General features: G+C 34.6%; 3 protein-coding genes across 7 annotated transcripts in view; 1 reads left to right on the top strand and 2 right to left on the bottom strand.

Annotated features, from left to right (window-relative positions):
• Positions 1 to 707: 707 nt before the first annotated feature.
• Positions 708 to 5697, bottom strand: LOC106670359 (deoxyribodipyrimidine photo-lyase). Of its 4 annotated transcripts, none has more exons than XM_024226286.1 (8): positions 5634 to 5697; positions 3348 to 3474; positions 3166 to 3291; positions 2743 to 3107; positions 2466 to 2664; positions 1460 to 1652; positions 1164 to 1405; positions 708 to 1101 (listed from the first exon to the last, which is right to left on the bottom strand). In XM_024226286.1, the coding sequence occupies exons 2-8, from the start codon at positions 3370 to 3372 to the stop codon at positions 932 to 934; spliced, it is 1320 nt and encodes a 439-aa protein (XP_024082054.1). In that variant the 5' UTR covers positions 3373 to 3474; positions 5634 to 5697; the 3' UTR covers positions 708 to 931. The 4 variants fall into 4 exon arrangements, with proteins under 4 accessions (XP_024082054.1, XP_014256100.1, XP_014256102.1 ...); XM_014400614.2 differs by lacking the exon at positions 5634 to 5697 and adding an exon at positions 5136 to 5621; XM_014400616.2 differs by lacking the exon at positions 5634 to 5697 and adding an exon at positions 4967 to 5620.
• Positions 5698 to 5911: 214 nt separating this feature from the next.
• LOC106670353 (integrator complex subunit 6) lies at positions 5912 to 17448 on the top strand. The gene is made up of 16 exons (XM_014400604.2): positions 5912 to 6254; positions 6328 to 6405; positions 9876 to 10115; positions 11732 to 11912; positions 12152 to 12283; positions 12369 to 12466; positions 12537 to 12695; positions 12756 to 13136; positions 13198 to 13343; positions 13415 to 13527; positions 13586 to 13783; positions 13841 to 13977; positions 14037 to 14388; positions 14566 to 14892; positions 15040 to 15219; positions 17138 to 17448. Exons 1-16 carry the CDS (start codon positions 6138 to 6140, stop codon positions 17230 to 17232), a joined length of 2934 nt encoding a protein of 977 aa, XP_014256090.2. The 5' UTR covers positions 5912 to 6137; the 3' UTR covers positions 17233 to 17448.
• LOC106670358 (autophagy-related protein 16-1) overlaps positions 15363 to 21084 on the bottom strand; it is a 285817-nt gene continuing 280095 nt past the window's right edge. For both annotated transcript variants that reach the window (XM_014400612.2, XM_014400613.2), the window contains one exon: positions 15363 to 15819. In XM_014400612.2, the coding sequence (XP_014256098.1) occupies positions 15726 to 15819 (94 nt within the window). In that variant the 3' untranslated portion in view covers positions 15363 to 15725. The remainder of the gene's footprint in view (positions 15820 to 21084) is intronic.

Here is a 21084-nt window from a genome sequence, read left to right as displayed (position 1 = left end):
GGAGGAAAATCCCTCATACAATATTCCTCAATAATACTCTCACCCCAAAAACAGACTGCGTCCGCTACTTTGGGTTCCATCTAGACTCAAGACTAACCTGGAACCAACATATGACTCTATCAACAGACACTAAACCAACTTTTTGGCCTACCCTACAGACTGCTGTCGCGCAAATCTAGTTTTAACGCAAAACAAACTGACAACCTGCAAGACAATACTAAAATCAATCTGGACGTGCAGACTAGATTATGGGCACTTACCAACGAATCGAGTCATTCCATTCCAAAGTCCTTAGAAGTCAATGCTCCTTACTATTTCTCCCTCAACCCGTTTCACAACAACCTTAAAATCCCTTTCATGCAAAAAATTATTTCCAAAACATTTTCCACTTTCCACACTAAACACTTCGCTCACCCCAATCTAACAGCCCAACTCTTATCCAATAGGAACCTAAAACACCACCAGATGATTGGAGAGGAGATGGCTTCACAACCTACTGAACGAGGATTAGTTCTGTATTGGGAGAACAACAATAGTTGTTAACTCCCCTCACAATACATGTCCATGCCAATTGCAAATTTAACTCATTACATGTAAATTATGTTACAGATTGTAATAAATATATTAAATAAAATTAAATAAAAATGACTTATTAAATAAAACAGATAAAAATGAAGGTATTATTAAAATATTTAATGAATATTGGACTTGTTTATTATTGTTTTACAAATACATTCTAAAACTTTCAGACTTTGTTGTTTCCTCTTAAAACTATGTATAAAATTACAGTTTTATTAATACTATATGACCATTGAATTAAAGTAAATTTCCCATTCTTAAGGCGAGTACTGTGATGAATTAATGTATGAAAATGAAAAATGAATGAAATTGCTGAATTAAAAGAAAAAATTGAAATGCCACCAGGAGGAATTTATGATTTTGACTTTTTCTTACCGTAAACTTTTCCACCATACCTCGCTACAAATGCTTTTACATCAAATTTTCTTTCACAGCCCTGATAGTTCATGTAGCGAATTTTACCAAAGATTTCCCTTTCTCTCCAACCTTGATCATGGATGCCGCATATAGACCACATGCAGCCTAAAATTTTCAAATTAAAGTAAGTTATAAAGTAAAAAGAGTGATTGAGGGGAAAAAATTACCAACGAATCCATTTGGGTCCCTCCCATCTAAGCTGTACTTGTCGTTCAAGTAAAGAGCAACTCTCAGAGCATCTTCAGGACTCTGGGTCCATTCGAGTATTTTTTTCGCCCAATACATCCTCAGGAAACCGTGCATTTTTCCTTCAGTATTTAACTGGATCTGAGCCGAATTCCATAGATCATCATGCGTCTTGGCTTCTTCCAGCTCCTGGTCCGTGTAGAGCCAAGTCCTCTTATCCTTTCTAAACAATGCTCAAGATTACCAAATAAAAATATTAAAATTTTGAAAAAATTACTTATGGTCATTGAGAGTCTTTTTTGCCCAGTCGTAAGCGCCATCTAAATTATCATAGTTCTTATTGTAGAAACAAAAATTATCAGCCAACTCTCTTCTCACGATGGCTTCTTCGCAAAACGAACTGACACTATCCTTGTATTTTGATTTGAAAGTCTGAACATACAAAATGCACCGTTGTATAGAAATTTGCCCTAAAAATAAATAAATAATACTGCAAAAGAAAACAATCTCAATTTTTTTATCATTTAGTACCATCTGTACAAATATATACATTATATAATGTGATACAATATTTATCATTTGCAAATATCCTGAGGGGAGGCAGCAACCATTATTGCTCTCCCAGCTTTAAGAATAATAATTTATGAACTATTCATAAGGGGTCCATGTGAGGATATTTTTTCATGGAATGTGGACAATTTGGTGGGGATTAATTTATTTACAAAGAGTATTTTGAGCTTGTTGTGGAGGGTGGTATTGGAGACATAGTAAGAAGCATTGACTGATTTTTTATTCTTTTAAGTAGAATTTCAATTTAACGGTGAAAGTGCAACAAAACAGCTTAGAGTTGCAATACTAGAGTAACCGCCCCGTCACATTAACCCTCAACTGACTGTGAGTCACCGTTTTGGCACAGCTATTGTCTTCATACTAGTCACAAGTCAATGTAAATCTCAGGTAGTATTTCAAAATCATGTTGTTCCTCAATGTTCTTCTACTTCCCATACACCAAACAGAAGTTTGTCATTTCCTAAAACTTACCAACTCTGCATTGTGACACCCTTTGACCAACTGCTTAATTATTGTGGAGTTATGTTTCCCAGATTGGCGGGGGAGGTCACGTTGTGCCCGTCCAGATCGCCCATCACAATTTATATCCTTTTTTGTGTGGTCATTTAAAATAATTTGTTGTTGTTCTTATATTAACAACTTCAACTTATTCTAAGACATGGACCACAATACAACCTCTTTCATTTTATTATAATTTAAATAACTGGATTTACCGAAATGAAACCAAGTAGAAAGATTGCTTAAAGCATTCTCCAGAGGATTGTTTCTTTTAGTTGCAAAGTTTTTAAGGCGTTTATCACAGAATTCAAATAAAGTTTGCATTCCTGCCTTGTAGCCTGGCTTCGCCCAATTGACTGGACTGACTTTCATATCAACATCCAATTTCTCCTCTAATTTCGACCATTCGATTTCCTAAGAAAGAAAAAACCAATAAAATATTAGCCTTTTTGATCTGTAAGGCTTCCTACAATTTCCTTAAAAAAATATTACCTCTGATTTTATATTACTTTTGAATGGATGTTTAATTACAGGGGGAAATTTTGTAAGAAATTCGTCCAATTTTGTGTTGATCTTGTTCCTGATGGTTCTCGCCCCGTATTCCAATTTGTCAGATGCGATCCAACAAGGAACAATGTTGTGTCCGTCAACCTGACACAATGGAACATTGTCTGGCAGGCTTTCTTTCAACTGATCAACCCAAGAAGTCGATATCTTCAGAGGGCTGAAATCCAAAACGACTGCCCCGATATCATTTTTTGCCACAAATTTTCTAACAGTCTCCACATTATCGGAACAGAAAATGAGATGGAAAGGTATCTGGAGGTTTTTTAATTCAAGGGAGAGTTCTTCCAGCCCTGAAGCAGATCATAGGTCCTAAGAAAACAATAAATATATATAAATAAACAAACTTACCTTTGAGCATGAATCTATAATGCCTTATTGTTGCATCCATATATTTTGGGAGTAGACAGAAACATACGTGCAGTGGCACTTCATTCTTGAGGGCCAACTTTTGAGCAAACAATAAAGACCAATTATCTAGAGCAAATAATTTTCAGGAGATACGGTAAATGAGCAGTTCTTCGACAATGTACCTTGGACCCTATTCTCTCTAGTCATCCAGTATAAAACACCATTAGAACTTTCAGGTAGTTCTTTCGCTTCGGACAGCACTCGTACTCTTTTCTTGTTATACGGGAAATCCAAGACTGAAGAAGCAACCTTAAATTTACAAGCTGGTTATAAAGATTGCTAATTTTATTGTTATTTTAACCATTATTAATGAAGAGATTTCTATAATCAATCTTCAACTAACAGATAGATGCATAATAGTTTAGTTGGCACCCTGAGGGTTGATATAAACTCTGTTATTGCGAACCCTTATAAAAAAAGAAAAAAAAAAGTTAATACTACTATTTTAAGATAATTCATTGCCTTGTAAAAGTTTTATTCTCTGCAAATTAAATCATAATTTCTAAGCCTTTGTAATAATTGGTTTAGCAGTCATAATTGACAGTATTAATTATTTCAATTAATTAAACATTTTATCTTGGGCCTTGGCTGAGATGAAAAAGTTAGTGCCACGAGCGAGATTCGAACCTGCGACCTTCGGCTCAATAACTGCTGGTATAGAAACTTCAGCTACCGTAATTTCGATCCGCCCAGACACCAACTCCTCATTTCAATGTACAACCTTTCAAATTTTTCCCTCTTTTTGTCATATTTTTAAATGTTGTGTAATCAGGATTCAATTCTCAGTCATGGGTTCAAATCCTGCTCATGACTTTTTCCTCTACTTTTTCCATCTCAATCAAGACCTTAGATAAAGAGTGTAATTAATTGAAGTAATTATACAGTCATTTATGACTTCAAAACATATATGGTTTTCCAATGGATAGTATGTAGGAATCACTTTTTACTTCACCTACATGATGGAGAACTACAGTGGCTGAAAGATTAAGACATCCAACCATTGGTTCGAATATTCTCAGTCCTTGGACATTTATTTGAGAATTAATTTAAGACATTGAATTAGCAGACAGGGTGATACAAAACCAAGATGCGACTTTCAACAACAAAGTATGTGCTTCTCAATGATTAATTCCGAATTCACCTAAAAAGTCGAGCACATTGAGACGTTGAAATCTGCTTTCATGCCATGTTGCCTACTCGCTCTACCTGAGGAGCCAAGGCGTGCCCTCGATTAATAATTAAAGGTTATTAAAACTTTGAACCATCATGTATTATCAGTATGTATCACCTATCATCAATATGTTGTTTATGGTTTTGAATTGATTGAAGTTTCCAAGCTGGAATTGTTGGAGGATAACTATCAATAGACTGGGAGTTTAACAAAACAAAGATGCGACTTTGCACTTTCAACATAATATGAGGTTCACAATATCTGATTCCAAATTCACCAAAAAAGTCGAGAACTTTGAGACACTAGTTCATGCCAAGCAGCCTACTCGCTCTCTGTGAGGAGCCAAGGCATCCGCTTAATTAACAATTAAATGTCATTAAAACTGTTGAACCATCTGTATTTTCTTTACGGTTTTTCATTGTTTGAAGTTTCCAAGCTGAAATTGTTGGAGGATGACTATCAATAGACTGGGAGCTTAACTTTAACAAACAGGGTGGTCCAAAATCAAGATGCGACTTTACACTTTCAACAGCAAAGTTTGCGCTTCTCAACGATTGATTCCGAATTCACCTAAAAAGTCGAGGACATTGAGACGTTGAACACTGCTTTCATGCCAAGCGGCGTACTCGCTCTCCGTGAGGAGCCAAGGCATGCATTCGATTAATAATTAAAGGGCATTAATACTGTTGAACCCTCTGTATTTTCTTTACGGTTTTTCATTGTTTGAAGATATCCGCACCTCGTGACGTTCGGCTTCGACGGATTTAAGAAATTCTTCGAAACTTTCGTCTCCTTGAGTTTTGATTCTCTTTGCCGGCGTGCACATCCTTCGGAACAGATTTAAACGGTGAATTTCGTCGATTATGTTGACAAGTAAACAAAAGGCCGTTAAAACGCGGCAACCGTTCGTACTTGGTACGGCAATGGGGAGGTAACAGTGAAAAACCGTAAAAACACTGCCTTGAGGGAGATTTTCACTCTTAAAAAAAGGAAAACAGTTTTTGTCATTTTATTGTGCGTTCTTGTTGAAAATTTCAAAACGAGGTTCTTGTTAGATGAAAGATTTGTTATCGTTGTGAAGTTTATGTCGTGGGGTTTTGTTTAAATTTTGTTTTCTGAGTAGGGAATAAGCTTTTTCCTTGATTTTCTTTCGGTTAAGTTTGGAAAAATTGTGTTCTTGTTTCGATTATTTATGATTTAGAATTTTTTTTTTCTTTTTGTTTGTTATAAATCGAACCTTGTCTTGGGGTGAAAGCTGTCCCTGGATCTTTCGGATGACACGCTAGCTTCCTTCCAAATCCATAATTATCATTTAATTGTCAAATGTCACTCTTTATCTCTCTTTTTACGGGTCTTAAAGTCCGATCCGTCGATTTTTTCTTCGTTCTTTTCCCCTTGTCGGGTTTGGCCGTTTTTCAAATTCGGCCGTACGATTAATCGAAGTTTCGCCGTAAATCGGATAAAGTCATCACCGCTCTCTGGGACTCGGTTTCGTGCTCATTCGTCAATTGTTGTTCGCTTCGGCTGGACGTGCCGCACACACTGCGGTGGTTGCATTCGCATAGTGGAACAATGCTGGCCGACGGCGAAGCCAGCCCTTGAACTTTTTTGAATTTTATATCCCCCGTTTTTTTATTTTTTTTTATTGGTTTTTATTTTCCCCCCGTCCGATACACACTTTTTCACTTGGAGCCCCGTTGATATTTCGTGGCGTTTCCTTCAGGGTTTCCCACAACGAATAATGACGATAATAGTGTTTCTGATCGACACCTCGGCTTCGATGAACCAAAGGGCATATCTCGGTGGTCGCCCTACCCTCCTCGACGTCGCCAAGGGCGCAGTCGAGACGTTCGTCAAGGTAGTGATAAAAAAAATAAAAAATCACAAAAAAAAGTGCGGGGCTTTTAAAAGCGTTTTACGTTTTTCATTAGGTGAGGCAGAGATCTCCCGAGAGCAGAGGTGACAGATACATGCTGTTGACGTTCGAGGATCCGCCTAACAACATCAAGGTAAGCAGGCTTTGACGCGTTTTCCCTTCGTCGAGTACCGATCGGACACCGGGGACTTTTTTTTGTTAAGCCCTCCCCGACTTATTTCCTAAGCCGAGCCGTGTTTTCGTTTTTCATTTCAACGTCATTTTATTTACTGCTCTAGATTAAGCAATGTTTTACTTGCAGTGTTGCCATACATCGTGAGATGTATGACATTTGTACAATATACAACTTTAAAAAAATTCTGCTTTAGACGAATTCTACCCATACTGTACATATAACATTTTTTACATTATTCATTATTAGCCACTTCCAACAGGACAACGAGTGACATCAGCTTTATTAATTTTGTACACAGTGTTGCCAATCGCTGCAAAACTATTTCCAGCATTTTTTTAAATGGAGGGCTTCATAATACACAAATTGCATAAGATTTAAATCATTTTTAATAATTTACGATGATATTAATCAAATACTGTCATTTTATAGTTCAGCTACCAGGTCCTCCAGAAAATCCTGTCGTTTTTTGTTTTTAAATGGAAAATGGTGTTTTATTCTTTGAAAAATTTTCAATTGGGTTCAAAGGGTTGACCCCATTCGATATTTTGTCAGTTTTTCTGCTCACAGTTATTGTTGAGGAGTCTCAAAATGTGGCATCCCATTGACAGTAGGTTTGGATGATGGTTCAGAGGTTGTCGTAAAGTTGCACATTAGAGGTCCATTCATTTTTATCTGTTGTGTGGATGAGCCATGAATGAGCTAACAGCACAGTGTATAAAACCTTTGGCAGGTCAGTTTTGAACATATTCTAGTCAGAGTTATTGTTGAGGGCTCGGAAGATGTGATAAACCATTGGTGACACGTCTGGATGGTTTGGAGGATCTTGTAAAGTTTACTGTCTGTGGTATATTCATTTTTTGTAATGTATGGATGAGTCATGATGAGGTTGATTAACTTTGTCCAAAACGGCACAGAATGTCTCTTATTTGATGTTTGGGCCTGGAGGTAACAGCACAGTGTATGAAACCTTTGGCAAATCAATTTTCAACATTTTTCTGCTCTCGGTTATTGTTGAGGGTTCTGAAGATGAGATAAACCATTGGTGACAGGTCTGGATGGTTTGGAGGATCAAATAAAGTTTCCCGCCTGTTGTACATTAATTTTTTTTTAATGTATGGATGAGTCATGAATGAGGTTGATAAACTTGCCCCAAAATGGCACATTATGTCTTTTTTTTTGACCTGGAGGTAACAGAACAGTGTACAAAACCTTTGGCAGTACAGTTTTCAACTTTCTTTACCTATGGTTATTGTGAAGGGCTCTCAAAACGTGGCACTCCATTGGCAGCAGGTTGATTGGTTCAGAGTTTATTGCAATGTTGCCCATTTGAGGTCCATTCATTTTTTCTGATGTGTGGATGAATCATGAATGGGCTTGATTAACATGGTTCAAAATGGCACAGTATGTCACTTCTTTGATGTTCAACCTGGAGGTTACAGCAACCTTTGGCAGATCAGTTTTGAACATTTTCTAGTCACAGTTATTGTCGAGGGTTCTGAAGATGTGGTAAACCATTGGCAACAGGACTGGATGGTTTGGAGTATACCGCAAAGTTTCCCACTCGATGTCTATTCATTTTTTCTGGTGTGTGGATGGATCATGAATGGGTTTGATTAACATAGTCCAAAATGGCACAATATGTCTATCCTTTGATGTTTGGTCATGGAGGTAAAAGAACAGTGTACAAGGGCTCTGAAAATATGTCAATCAATTTGCAGCAGGTTTGGATGATGTTGCAATGGTACCTATCAGATTCATATCCATTCATTTCTTTCTGGTGTTTGGAGTCTTGAAGGAGCTTGATTACCATGGTCCAGATGGTAGAGAATGCCCCTCCTTGGATGTTTTGTCCAGGAGGTAAAAGCACAGTGCATAAAAGCTTTGGCAGATCAGTTATCAACATTTCTCTGTTTATTGTTATTTTTGGGAGCTCTGAAGTGTAATCCATTGACGACAGTTCTGGATGATTCGGAGGATGTCGCAAAGTTTCCAGTTCGAAGTCCATTTTTTCTAATGTATAGGTGAATCGTGAATGTGCTTGATTAACTTGGCCTAAAATGGCTCAGTATGTCTCATCTTTGTTGTTTTGCCATTGTAGCAAAAGCAGATAGCGTACGAAACCTTTGGCACACCAGAAAAGTAAGTTAAATTTTTTTCGGATGAATGGAATCAGATGTGAAACTTTGTGGCATCCTCCACACTATCCAGACCTCGATTGCTTGGAGGATGTCCAAAGTCTCAAATCTGAAGTCATTTTTAATTTTTGCTGGTGTAGAGATGAATGTTACATTGATTAACATGAATCAAAATGTTGATGTTTCATAAGGCACTGGTTCAAAACGGCACTGTATGTCTCTCCTTCGATGTTTTAAATTGGTGGCAAAAGCACATTAATCACAAAACTTTATGTAGATCTATAATGTTAAACTTTTGTAAGAGAAATCTTAAAATATAGTTCAAGACCGATTTTTCATCACAAGTGATGATTCTATTTCAAAATGGATTTCTTTTTAGGCAGTAAGCTAAGAAAGAGGCTCAGAAAAAAGAGTAACTTTATTGGCATCGTATTGTGCTGTACCTGCCTTACTACTACCAAAGTCTTCCTAACCGCATCTCAGAGTGGTTCAAGGGCTTGAGCATTTGAGTTGAGTGTTTAACGGTCCCATGTATACTCATTTTTTCTGTCAGTGTTCCATTTGGACGATTAACTGAAATAATTGCAGTTCTATTCAGCAAAATCTCTGGTATTGGGCCTGAAGTTCTGGGACCTTCATCCTGTCAACACAAATATGTAATTTATTAAAACAAATTTCTATGCTGTGCATTTCTTTATGTATTTATTACCAAGTGTTATCACCTCTGATCATTAGATCTGAGTAGTGGTAGCTGATTGTAAATTACAATTTGGCTTTACTGTTGCCAATTTGTAATTCCCAGAGTGCTGTGACGATACCTGGAGATAAGAAATTATTCTTTCAACTTTACAGGGAATTCAAGAACTTGAAGTACCTCATTCATTTGATCGCCCTTCAAAGGCTAAACCAACAGACCTCTTTGCAGCAAGAAATATTCAAATTTCAGTCTAAAATAGCCTAGAAACTGGCTTCCTTTTCACTTGGAAAGTGTTTGCCAAACAGGCATGGACAACTGAAAATTGGGGCCATTTTTTGTTCACCACACAGATATTTTCTTAAGTCTCACTCAGTTCAATACTTTTAAAATTTTATGTAAAATATGGTAAAAAGTATAAATCAAATTAAATAATCACTTTGGTTAACTAGGATTTACTAAAAAAAGAATACAAAGTATTGGCACAAAAATATCACAAACACTATTACAAATTATTGTTTGAAAACGACCAAACCATTTTTGTTATTTTAAATTTGAATAAACATTTAAAAATTAATTTTCTCATTTTTCTCCGCAAGGCCGGCTGGAAAGAGAGCTTATCCACTTTCATGAATGAGTTGAAGAACCTTCAGTGCCAGGGGATGACGATGATGGGAGCCGCTCTCAAACACGCCTTCGATGTACTCAACATCAACAGGATGCAGTCTGGAATTGACACCTATGGGCAAGGGCGGTGCCCATTTTTTCTTGAACCTGCTGTCATCGTCGTTATCACAGATGGTGGCAAACTTTCAAACACCTCTGGGATTCAAGAAGAAGTAAGCATGCATTATTTTTTATAGTGGGAAGGGGGATAAATAATACTAAGAGATGCTTGTAAAGAGTTATTGTTTAGAATAAAAAATAATAAGTTGTTTCCATGCGGTTTTAGATTTTTATTTTAAGAATTTTTTCTTGGTAATTTATTATTTTCTCTTTTTACTTTTTATTTTATCGTTTTTAACAAGCAATAATAGCCAGTGGGGAGCATTCTTGTTCCCATCCTTTATATCATATATAATGCCTGACCTACCTGCACACCCCAATACCATTATCACAACCTACGCAGACAATACCACATTTCTGTCCTCTAATTCGAATCCTACCTAAGCCGTCTCCAACATCCAAGAATATCTTGAGCTTATCAAAGACAAAAAGTGGAGGACTAGACTGAATGAAGAAAAACGTACTCAGTGTACGTTCACATTGAAAATAACAGTCTTGCCCTCCAATGTACATCAGCAACAAAGAGATACCGACTTCCACTCAAGTCAGTTACCTAGGACTATATCTCGACAGCAGATTGGCATGAAATTCCCCCATAAGTCTTAAAAGAAAATAGCTTAACAGAAGACTCAGACAACTACAAAGACACATAGGACCAAAATCTGTCTTTGACAGTCAAGACGCAACTAACGTTATATAAAACTTTACTGCGACCATTTTGGACGAAAGGACTAGAACCAACATCCGGCGCAACCAATCCTTCCAATTAAATGTTCTCAAACAAATTGTCAAAGCTCCTTTCTACTTCACTAACCTCACTATCTACAACAAACAATTATCTGACAGTCCAAAACAGAAAAGATAGGCAGACCAAATATGATGCCTAAGCTAAATATTTAAAGTATTGTTGTTTAATCACCTTCTTTTAACCTGGTCTGCCATCTTCAGTAGTTTGTCTGGGTTACAAGCAGGGAGAAGCAATGACTCCGGGCAAATTTTCCCCATGTTGTTTTCTCTTCACTCTGCGTATAAAACCCACCATTGATATAGGTTTAAAGCTGGGTTTCCATTGTGCAAAAAAAAAACCACTTGTGCAACAAAATGCAAGAATCACTTCCCAGGTTAACCATTTCCACGAGGTGAAACATTTCATGCAAAGTGAGCTATCAGTTTGCGTGAGACAAGCTGCCGTTTATAAATACACCAACTGCTTCAATAACATTTCATATCATGGAGATACTTTTTGTCTTTGTTCCATTTTCTTCCACACATCTTCTCTCTGATGATGTGTTTTATCTTGAGCATCCCACAAAAATATTGGTCGGGCAAGTTTAATGCAGTCCTCCTGGTTCATTCTCATACTCGAGACAAGAGCGTTTACATGGAGAAAAACAAATAACGCAAAACACTTTGATGCGCACTAAAAAACCGCCTGCCTCTCAGCTTGCCCTGAAACTAAAAGTTTCGCAGTCCCGGCTAGGAATCCACAGCACAAGCCAAGTTTTGCAAAACAGTTGTATGAGTGATTTTCGCACAGTGGAAACCCATGTTAAAGGCTGAAACATTTCTGACATAAAAACGCGAGGATATGTATGGATTTAAAAAACTGTAGTTTAAAAAAAAAGTTTTGCATGACGCTGTTTTATTTGTAAAATTTGATCGTTTTCAGTTCAATCTTCCAATGCACTCTCCAATCCCTGGGTCAGAACTTACAAGAGAACCTTTCCGTTGGGACCAACGACTATTTTCCCTTGTACTACGACTGTCTGGTACACCAGCCATAGAAAGGGATGTTGGGCTGGTGCCGAGTGACACATCCCCTATTGATGCCATGTGTGAAGTGACAGGAGGTATCTACAGAACTTTACATTTAACTTATCTGCCCTCACTTTACTCAATTAGAGACTTTTAGGAATTTTTTTCTCTAATCGTCTAAAGTAACTAATAATAAAACTCTAGTAATGACATTTTTATTACTGTATAAAACTTAGATTTACCTAACTATATTAATTAATGGTTAATATAATAACCATTTATTATAATTAAAGTTAATTATAATAATTTTGATATATTATAATTGCTATTTCAGGGAGATCATATTCTGTGACATCGCATAGAATGTTAATGCAATGTATAGACAGCCTTGTTCAAAAAGTACAAAGTGGAGTAGTTATCAATTTTGAGAAAATCGGGCCAGATCCTCCTTTGATTCCAACAGAAAGTGAGTCAACTAATATTTTTGTCAAATATTGTTTTTTATCTAGGAAATGTATAAGTAAAGACTTGAGTAAATTTTTATTTTTTAGATTCTAAAGAGGGTTTAGAAATTGGAGAGAGTGAAGAGATCAAAGAATGGGATAAGGACAACTCCCAAGGAGACGGAAATGGTAAAATGGCCAATGGAGTAAGTAATTTTTTTAAAAATTTAAAATGCTACTACTTTAAAGTACAAATAATTTTTTTTAATAATTCAGGCAAGGCCAAATCCAATAAATCCTTTAACCCCAGGAAACACTGCATGGCAGACTTGTCGGAAATTAATTTATGTGCCTCGTTCAGCACAGAAAGGATTACCAATTGGATTCTGGCCAATCCCCGAGTCATTTTGGCCTGATCTACAACAAACTACTCTGGTAAATTAGATTTGGTTAAAAATCATATTTAAAGTATTTCATTTATTTTACAATCCTTAGCCTCCACGAACGGCCCATCCAAACGTTAAATTTATGTGTACGAGCCAAGATCCAATGGTCATTGAGAATTTGCCCTTCGACAAGTACGAGCTTGAACCGAGCCCTCTTACCCAGTACATTTTAGCTAGGAAACAACCGACGACGTGTTGGCAAGTTTTTGTGCCTAATTCGTACAAAAGCTCGGAAGTTGGCCACCCGTTCGGATATTTGAAGGCAAGCACTAATTTAAACTGTGTCAATTTATTTGTGATGCCTTACAACTACCCAGTACTTTTGCCCTTACTGGACGACCTTTTCAAAGTCCTGAGGCAGAAGCACACGCCCGAGTGGAGAACAGCATTTTCCAATTACCTCCGAACTATGCCTTCCTATTATGCTGGTGTAAGTGTCCTAGTTTATGCAATTCGATTGTAACTTGTTAATTTGTGCCAATGTTTTATAGCCTTTACGACGAGCTCTTACGAGAATGGGTGCAACTGGAGTTGTTGCTCAAAACCTTGTGCCTGACACATTAGACAATTCTCTTAGTTACACTATCCTAAGTTACCTCAAGAGGCTTAAAAACCAAGCAAAAATAGAATTTGAAAAGTACGTTGGCATAAAGTGCATTTTATATTTGATTTTATTACGTGGACTAATTTGATTAATTGGTTTTCCAGATTATGTAATGATGTGAATAACAAGCAGCTAGCCAAAACACAACCTGAGGGGATTAGAGTTACTCCAAAAACCTCTTTCAAACGAGAAATGCTGTCACACCCTAGTTTACAAAGTATGTCAAATCATGCTAAATAAAATTTTATCTTAACTATTTTAATTGATTCTTCCAGGTAAATTCCAGTCTTTGAAAGATCAGCTGAACGAATTCAGCGGCTTTATTGTTGGAGTTAGTCATAGGAAACATAGAGTTGGCCAGAGTTATCGAAATGCATTTGACATCCAACGCCACAATCTTTTAGACCAGCTGCTTCGAATGCGGGCCAATTTTTTAAACCCCTCTCCCTCACACACTAGGCTTCAGGACGAAGGCACGATTTGATATTTATAAATGTAAAGATAATTTTTAAAAAATGTGCTTTTTGTAGATGTTTTGCACAGCATGCCAATTAGCCAAATGGGAAATTATCAGGAACACCTAAAAAAAACTCAACCCTTATTGAGGGAAGTCGAATCTGCGCCGGTTAGACAGCACATGTTTGGCAATCCATTCAAGATAGACAAGGTATCTCCGTGTTACCTCGATGTTGTAATTACTAAACTCAAAACGTTTTGAATTTGTAGAGGATGATGGTCGATGAAGCGGACATAGATATGACGAACATCGGTAGCAGTGGGAAAGGCCATAAGCGAGCATTGGACGGAGGTCCGGCGAGGCCGAACAAAAGGAAACCGGGACCAATACCACGGGAAGTGACGTTCCGGAGGCCTTCCTCGCCCATCCCACCATCTCCATCACCATCGCCGCCACCGCCACCTCAGCTTACAAACCTCCCTGTACTACCACGGCCTGTGCTGCCTGTGAACACAGTTCCACCGACTATAACGCCTCCTTCTGCACTTCCGGTAGTGAATGAACCTGTTGTTCTTTCAATTCCACCTTCATCACCTCCTCCACTTATAAATGGAGATATAGGTACATATTTACTATAAAAAAAATTATGAAATAAAATGTAAATATTGTACAGGTTAATAAGAAATATATTTTCTCTGTTTTTAATAAGTGTCTGTATGTATAGGAAATGTTTGTCGAAATTATTAATATTTTGATTTTATTTTTTTCACTTTTTAAATGTTCTAATTTTTATTTAAGGCCCGATGGATGTCGATGAAGAGAGGTTGACCATTATTTGTAGACCAAGGTCACCATCACCACCTGCTGAGTTTGCACCACCGGTACTCCAGCCGTACGATGGCGGGACACCGATGGGTGCCAGTGGTGGCTGTCCACCACCCCAGCTTGTGCCTTCATACTCGACGCCTCCCCTCTCTCCACCGCCGCTTACGATTGCGGAGGATATTGAGCCACCTGTGGAAGTGGTTCCGGCTCCTCCTACCAAGCACGAACTGGCTCAGATCCGTAGTCATAACTTACATATTAGGGCTCTGGCTTATAAGGAAGTTAGAAGGCCTGGAAGAAGTGAGTATAAGCTTAAGATTGCCACATGTTTTATATTATTAACTATTTTGGGAGTACGTTATTTGACAACAAAACAATAAATTTCCAACTGACGATGTTATGATTTTAATTAATTTTTCTGTTTTATGACACATTTAATGCCTACAGACTATGAGCCGCTGCTTGAACATCTAACTTTGATGAAAGGGAGCGTTGATACACGAATCAATCTACTGAAGGATGTCATCAATGAGTCATTAAGGTTCAAGCGTAGGACTTTGGCGAGCCATCTCGATAAACAGCTTAAGGCTTTAATCAACTCTTCTCCAAATCATCATGGAAACAATGGTTCTAGATGAAGTTTACCATACCTTCTGTATATAATGTATAAATTTCGGACATCCTATACATATGTACATATGTGAAAACATTTGTTATTATTTTCATAAAAAAAAACAAAAATTAAAAAAGGACAAATAAAAAAACCAAAACAATCCGGCTTAGATTATAATAACAATTTGCACAGTGTTATAAAATTATCCCACTTATCAGTACACAATCTTTCCCTTTATTTTATTATATTTTCATTTTGTGTTTTTCCGAGGTCTTTTTTTATATATGGAATAAATTAGACCCGTGGTTATTTATTTTTATTTATTTTTTTATTATTAAAAAGTAAACAAACTTTTTCAATGAACGGCAATAAGGTAAGGCTTAAAAATTAATTTAAAAACATGAACTCCTTATTTTATAATATAATTACATCGTTATTTTTTTCCAATATAAATGTTTTGTATTTACAACAAAGCGTAACAAATTGTGAGAAAAAATTTATCAAAATAGAAAAATCACTGTCAGAGATCAGCCCAGACCACAGCCTTTTTGGATTTGTCAACACTTGCGATGTAGTTAGCGAATGGATGCCAAGACACTGCTATTACTGGACACCTAGAACAAAATAGATACTAGTCAAAGTTTTTGGCTCAATATATTTTTATTACATCTCCACACTATGATCTTTACTATCATAATTTTGTTTTACCCTTTTCCTGTATGAACCATGCTGTACTAATTGTCTACAGGGTAAAAACTGAACTCTGTCTAAATGTAAACAAGAAATAAATTAAAAAATAAATTATTTATTTTCAAAATCCTTTCCTCAAAAAAGAAAAAAAATTAAAAAACCTTTTCTTTTCTTTTATAAATTTTTAAATCTGTCAAATAAATACCATGGTTTATACAATTTAAAATAATATTTTTGTGAATAAAAAAACAATTTTATTTTTTAATATACGTGGCTCATAAGTAACCTGACCTTTATTCTTTTTAAATGAAATTTCATTTAACATTTTCCACCCTTTGGCAGGTGTCTTAAATTTCGATACATTTAAACTGTCCTTTTCCTTTCATTCTATTAAAATGTCAATTTTTTTGTGTAATAATTTGTTGGTCAAAGCTATATATTCATTTTTTTTTCCAAAGGGGAGTAGTTTTATGTAAATTATTTATGGTGAACTTACAAGTTATAAATTGATTAATTTTCAGCTTGGATTTAAAAGTAACTTTTACATTTTACAGACAAATTTATGTTTTGACGTTACTTTTAATTCGTGTACACACCTTGGTTGCTTAATGTATGAATTAACAGAAATTCCATTTTGTTTCAGTTATTTTTTTTCCAAAATATAAAACTTTGAAATTGAAAAATACCAATAGTTAATGTCAATTCTGATTGTCCCAGTCATTAGTCCAAAAAACCTTACTTATCCTTATCTATTTTTTAAATAATAGATTTTATATTCTAAGATGGTTCTTGGTTTAATAAAACTTTTTAGACAAACGGATGCTTTGATGAACAATCTAATTATGTTCAAAAGACACCCTGCTAACGGTTCATCTTCTAATGATCAAATCTTTTAAAAATAATTTCCCCCTACTTTTCACAATAGAATTTTTCAAATAAAGCGTGTTTGAAAAGTGGCTGGAGAATTTGGGCTGGAGCGTCACTGAAATAAGAGCGAAACGTCAAAGGGGAGAGTGAAAGATATTGAAAAAGAGTAGCTCTGGGTTGTGCTCTATTGAGTTTAGGCATTTACGCCGATGAAATGCCAAGAGCTACTGGAACTTTCTTACAGAATAAACTTCATTAGTGTTCTAGAACTGAAAGGCTTTTCAAACACCCTTGGATTTTCTAATTAAAATGTTCTTTTTGTTTTGCCAATATCAAAGCGAGTACACTTGTCAATAAAACATTTTGATGTTTTAGGTGTAACCAACACTAAAGTGGCAGTTTGGATGACGATGTGGAATTGCCCAGATGGACATGTGGACTCCGTTGTATCCAAGCCACTGGTGATTTAGAAAATTACGCCTTGAAATTTTATAGAATTAATGAATTTGAATGAATGAAATAATTATGGGTGTGCTCTGTACAATTAAGTTGCTGTAATACCTAGGTTGAAATTGTAAACAAAAAATCTCAAGCGATTTTGTATGCTTTATTTTGAGAATGTTATTTATTTATTTTAAATGTCAAAGAGTAATGAATTTAAATAGAAAAAATTATGTTAAAAATGAGGTAAGTAGTTGTGCATTTTAAGCTTCAAAACTGCGCCTTTTAAGTCAACCTCTCTTTTCAAAATGGCAGCATTCCTTCCAAGTTTTTGATGGATCAACACAACAATAATGATATATAAACATGAAACGCCAAGCAAAGTATGAATACAATTTTGCTGAGGTGGTCTAAAAGAAAAAATTAAAAGTGAATAATCAAATTGCAACAATTCTACCATCTGAATGTCTCACCATCTTTGGATTCATGATTGATTCATTATGAAGTTACATGATGTGAAGAAATGAATAGACAATTTACATTCCACAAGTATAACTGGTAAATACAATTTAAACAGAGGTAATTAGTAAAAAAGTTAAACGTGTCAAATTTCTGAAAATTGGCGATGGCGCTAGACACAAAACTGGCCATTTAAAGATAAAAAAAAAAAAGGAAAAAAAGACGCAGAACCGTTTTGAAGGGTTGAACGTACGTGGTCGGGAGGGCTTTCAAGGAGGAACGGAACGATTAAGTGTACGTGTTAAAATGCGTTATTCCACCTTAAACGCAAAATGCAGGACGAGATGTGACGGACCCGTCTAAAAAACCAACTAGAAAAACCGATGGTGGCCGAGGTAAGCGCGGCCACTACCCATTCTGCAATGGAATAAACGACGTTTTTTTCCGACAGTCTTTGTGTATATGTATATAGACGGAAGAAATGAAAACGCAGGCAGGTCCTTTTATGAATCGGACAAAAAAAGAAAAGAAAAAAGAAAGAACACTGGAATACTGTCCTCCAACACGAGGAAGAAGGTGAACAAACTTAACATGTTTGTACATTAAAAGAGAATCTCGGGAATAATCGATCGTCAATTATATACTAAGGAATTGTAGATAATAATACACTTAACATAAAGCCAAAAGATAAGTCAAACCTAATCCAGCCGCACAACCGGTTTTTCAAAGGTCTAAAATAGAACCGCAACCCCTTTTGTTATTTAAATTTGATAAGACCGCTATTTTCGGGGGAAATTAACAATCCGTTATTAAATGAAAAAAAGCCTTTTAATTTTCGGAATATAGTTACAAGAAATCTCATTATGAATAAATAACACTATTGTGAAAATTTTCTATTTTGGGGTTAAAATACGTTTTGAAAAATTAATATTACAAAAAAATCCGTCTAAAACAATTGAGGTTCATTTCACGTGTCCCTGCACATTTTCTGAATCAATCGTGATTAACTGGTTCAATAAAGTAAATATTATAAAGACCCCTTTTTTAAAAATAAAATTCTTCTAAAATTAATTCATATTCTTTAGCTTTTAATAATTAATATAATTGATTAATGATTATAATAAAAAATATGTACAAAAACAATAATCTGCCTTGGATAATGGACAAACTGTAAGTTTTTCGTTCACATTTTCTGAACCAGTTGTAATTAACTGGTTCAATAAAATAAATATAATAAAAGAAAAGACCCCCTTTTTTAAAATAAAATTTTTCTAAAATTATTCATATTCTTGATCTTTTAATAATTAAAATAATTCATTAATGATTATAATCTAAAAATATGTAAAATGTAAATATATTAAAAAAACCAATTATCTGCCTCGAGTAATGCAAAAATTGTTTTTCGTTCATATTTTCTGAACCAATCGTAATTAACTGGTTCAATAAAGTAAATATTGGAAAAGAAAAGAGCCCGTTTTTTATGAAATTATCCTAAAACTAATTCATATTCTTGACCATGTAATAATTAAGATAATTCATTAATGATTATAATCTAAAAATATGTAAATTGTAAATATGTAAAAAAGCATTATCTGCCTCGGATAATGGACGAATTGTTTTTCGTTCACATTTCTTGAATCAATCGTAATTAACTGGTTCAATAAAGTAAATAGAATAGAAAAGACCCCTTTTTTTTATATAATTCTTGTAAAATTAATTCATATCCTTGACCTTGTAATAATTAATAATATATACAATGTAAATATGTAAAAAACCAATTTTCTACCTCGGACAATGGACAAATTGTTTTTCGTTCTGATTTTCTGAACCAATCGTAATTAAATGGTAGAATTAACGTAAAGGAATATTGTGAAGAAAAAATTCCTTCTTTTAACAAAGTTTCTAAAATTAATTCCTTTCTGTTCTGCCACTGAAAAAGGATTAATTTTACGGTTTTTCATGCACATTTCCAAAACCAATCGTAATTAATTGGTTCAACTAAAATAGAGTAAATAGTGTGATAATAAAAAATAAAAACTTTTTTTATATAAATCTGTTAAAATTTATTTTATTTCTTGAGTTTTAAAGATTAAGATTCATAATCCAGACTAAATATGTACCATGTACAAATTAATTTAAAAAATGTTCAGCCTTGAACAATATGAAAATATCCTATTTTCTGTAGTTTAATCAAAGCGGAGAAAAATAATTTTAAAAAATAGCTTTCTCCATAATTTTCTGTCTATTTCTACAAAAATAGTTGTGTATATTCCTGAATTTAAGGTTTTCAAATTTTAATGTTTAAGAATCGCTGGTTATCAATATTTTTTCTAAATTCTGCCTTCCATAATAAACAAACTAATCTCACCTTTTCCTGGCCATTTTCTGAACCAGATATACATCAATGGAGATAATATTAGAAAAAAATCACTTTTCTCCCTGCATCGTTAGAATTTATTTATTTATTTTGAAGATTAATGCTTATAATTAATTTAACCAGTCAAAGACAACAGTTCTGACTTAGTTTAAAGGACAGATTTCACATATTTCTTATAACAATCGTAATTAATTGGTTCAATTAAAGAATTTATTAGAAAAAAAATCCCTTTGTAGATATATAAATCTTCTAATATTACAATTCATAATTGATAATAAATATGTAAATAATAATAATCCACCTTGGACAATGTGCAAATATCACTTTTTCATGAACCAATCTTAATGCAAAGTCGAGAAAATATTTGGAAGAAAAAAATTGCTTTTCAAGATAAATCTTGTAAAATTTATACGAATTCTTGAATTTATTTTATTATATTTTTTAATTTTAATATTTACTATTTGGATGATAACTGTTGGTTATCGTCGATAAATATTTAAATAGAAAATGTGCTTTTGGTAATACACTAATCCAACGTTTTTCCTTGCCATTTTCTGATCCAGTAGCAATTAAATCAAAGTGAACAAAATGTTGGAAAAAAATCCTTTACTACATAAATCGTTAAACATTAATATCTTTTCTTGAATTTAATTTTGTTAAAGATTAATATTTGTAATCAATTTATCATGTAATAGACAAAAAATTAGTTTAATTGGCCGATTTCACGTATTTCCTGAACCAATCGAACTGGTTCAATTAAAGAATTTATTGGAAAAAGTATAACAAATTCCCTTTTAACAAGTTTCATTTAATTTTATTTATTTTGATTATTAAAATTTGTTAAAATTTAATGTTCTGCATTGGATAAAGGGCTGATTTTACGTTTTCTTGTACCTATCCTGAGCCAATCGTAATTAATTAATTAACTTCATGTAGAGTAAATATCGATGAGAAGAACAAAAAACCTTTTTCTGTATAAATCTTCCAAAATTAATTCCCATTCTTAAATTATAAAGATTAGTGTTTATAGTCTATAAGTTTGTAA

This window comes from Cimex lectularius, unplaced genomic scaffold (assembly GCF_000648675.2).
Source record: "Cimex lectularius strain Harlan isolate CLEC.00 unplaced genomic scaffold, Clec_2.1 scaffold69, whole genome shotgun sequence".
Taxonomy (NCBI): Eukaryota; Metazoa; Arthropoda; class Insecta; order Hemiptera; family Cimicidae; genus Cimex; species Cimex lectularius.
Note: the sequence above shows the minus strand (reverse complement) of the source record. Positions and strands in the feature narration are given on the sequence as shown.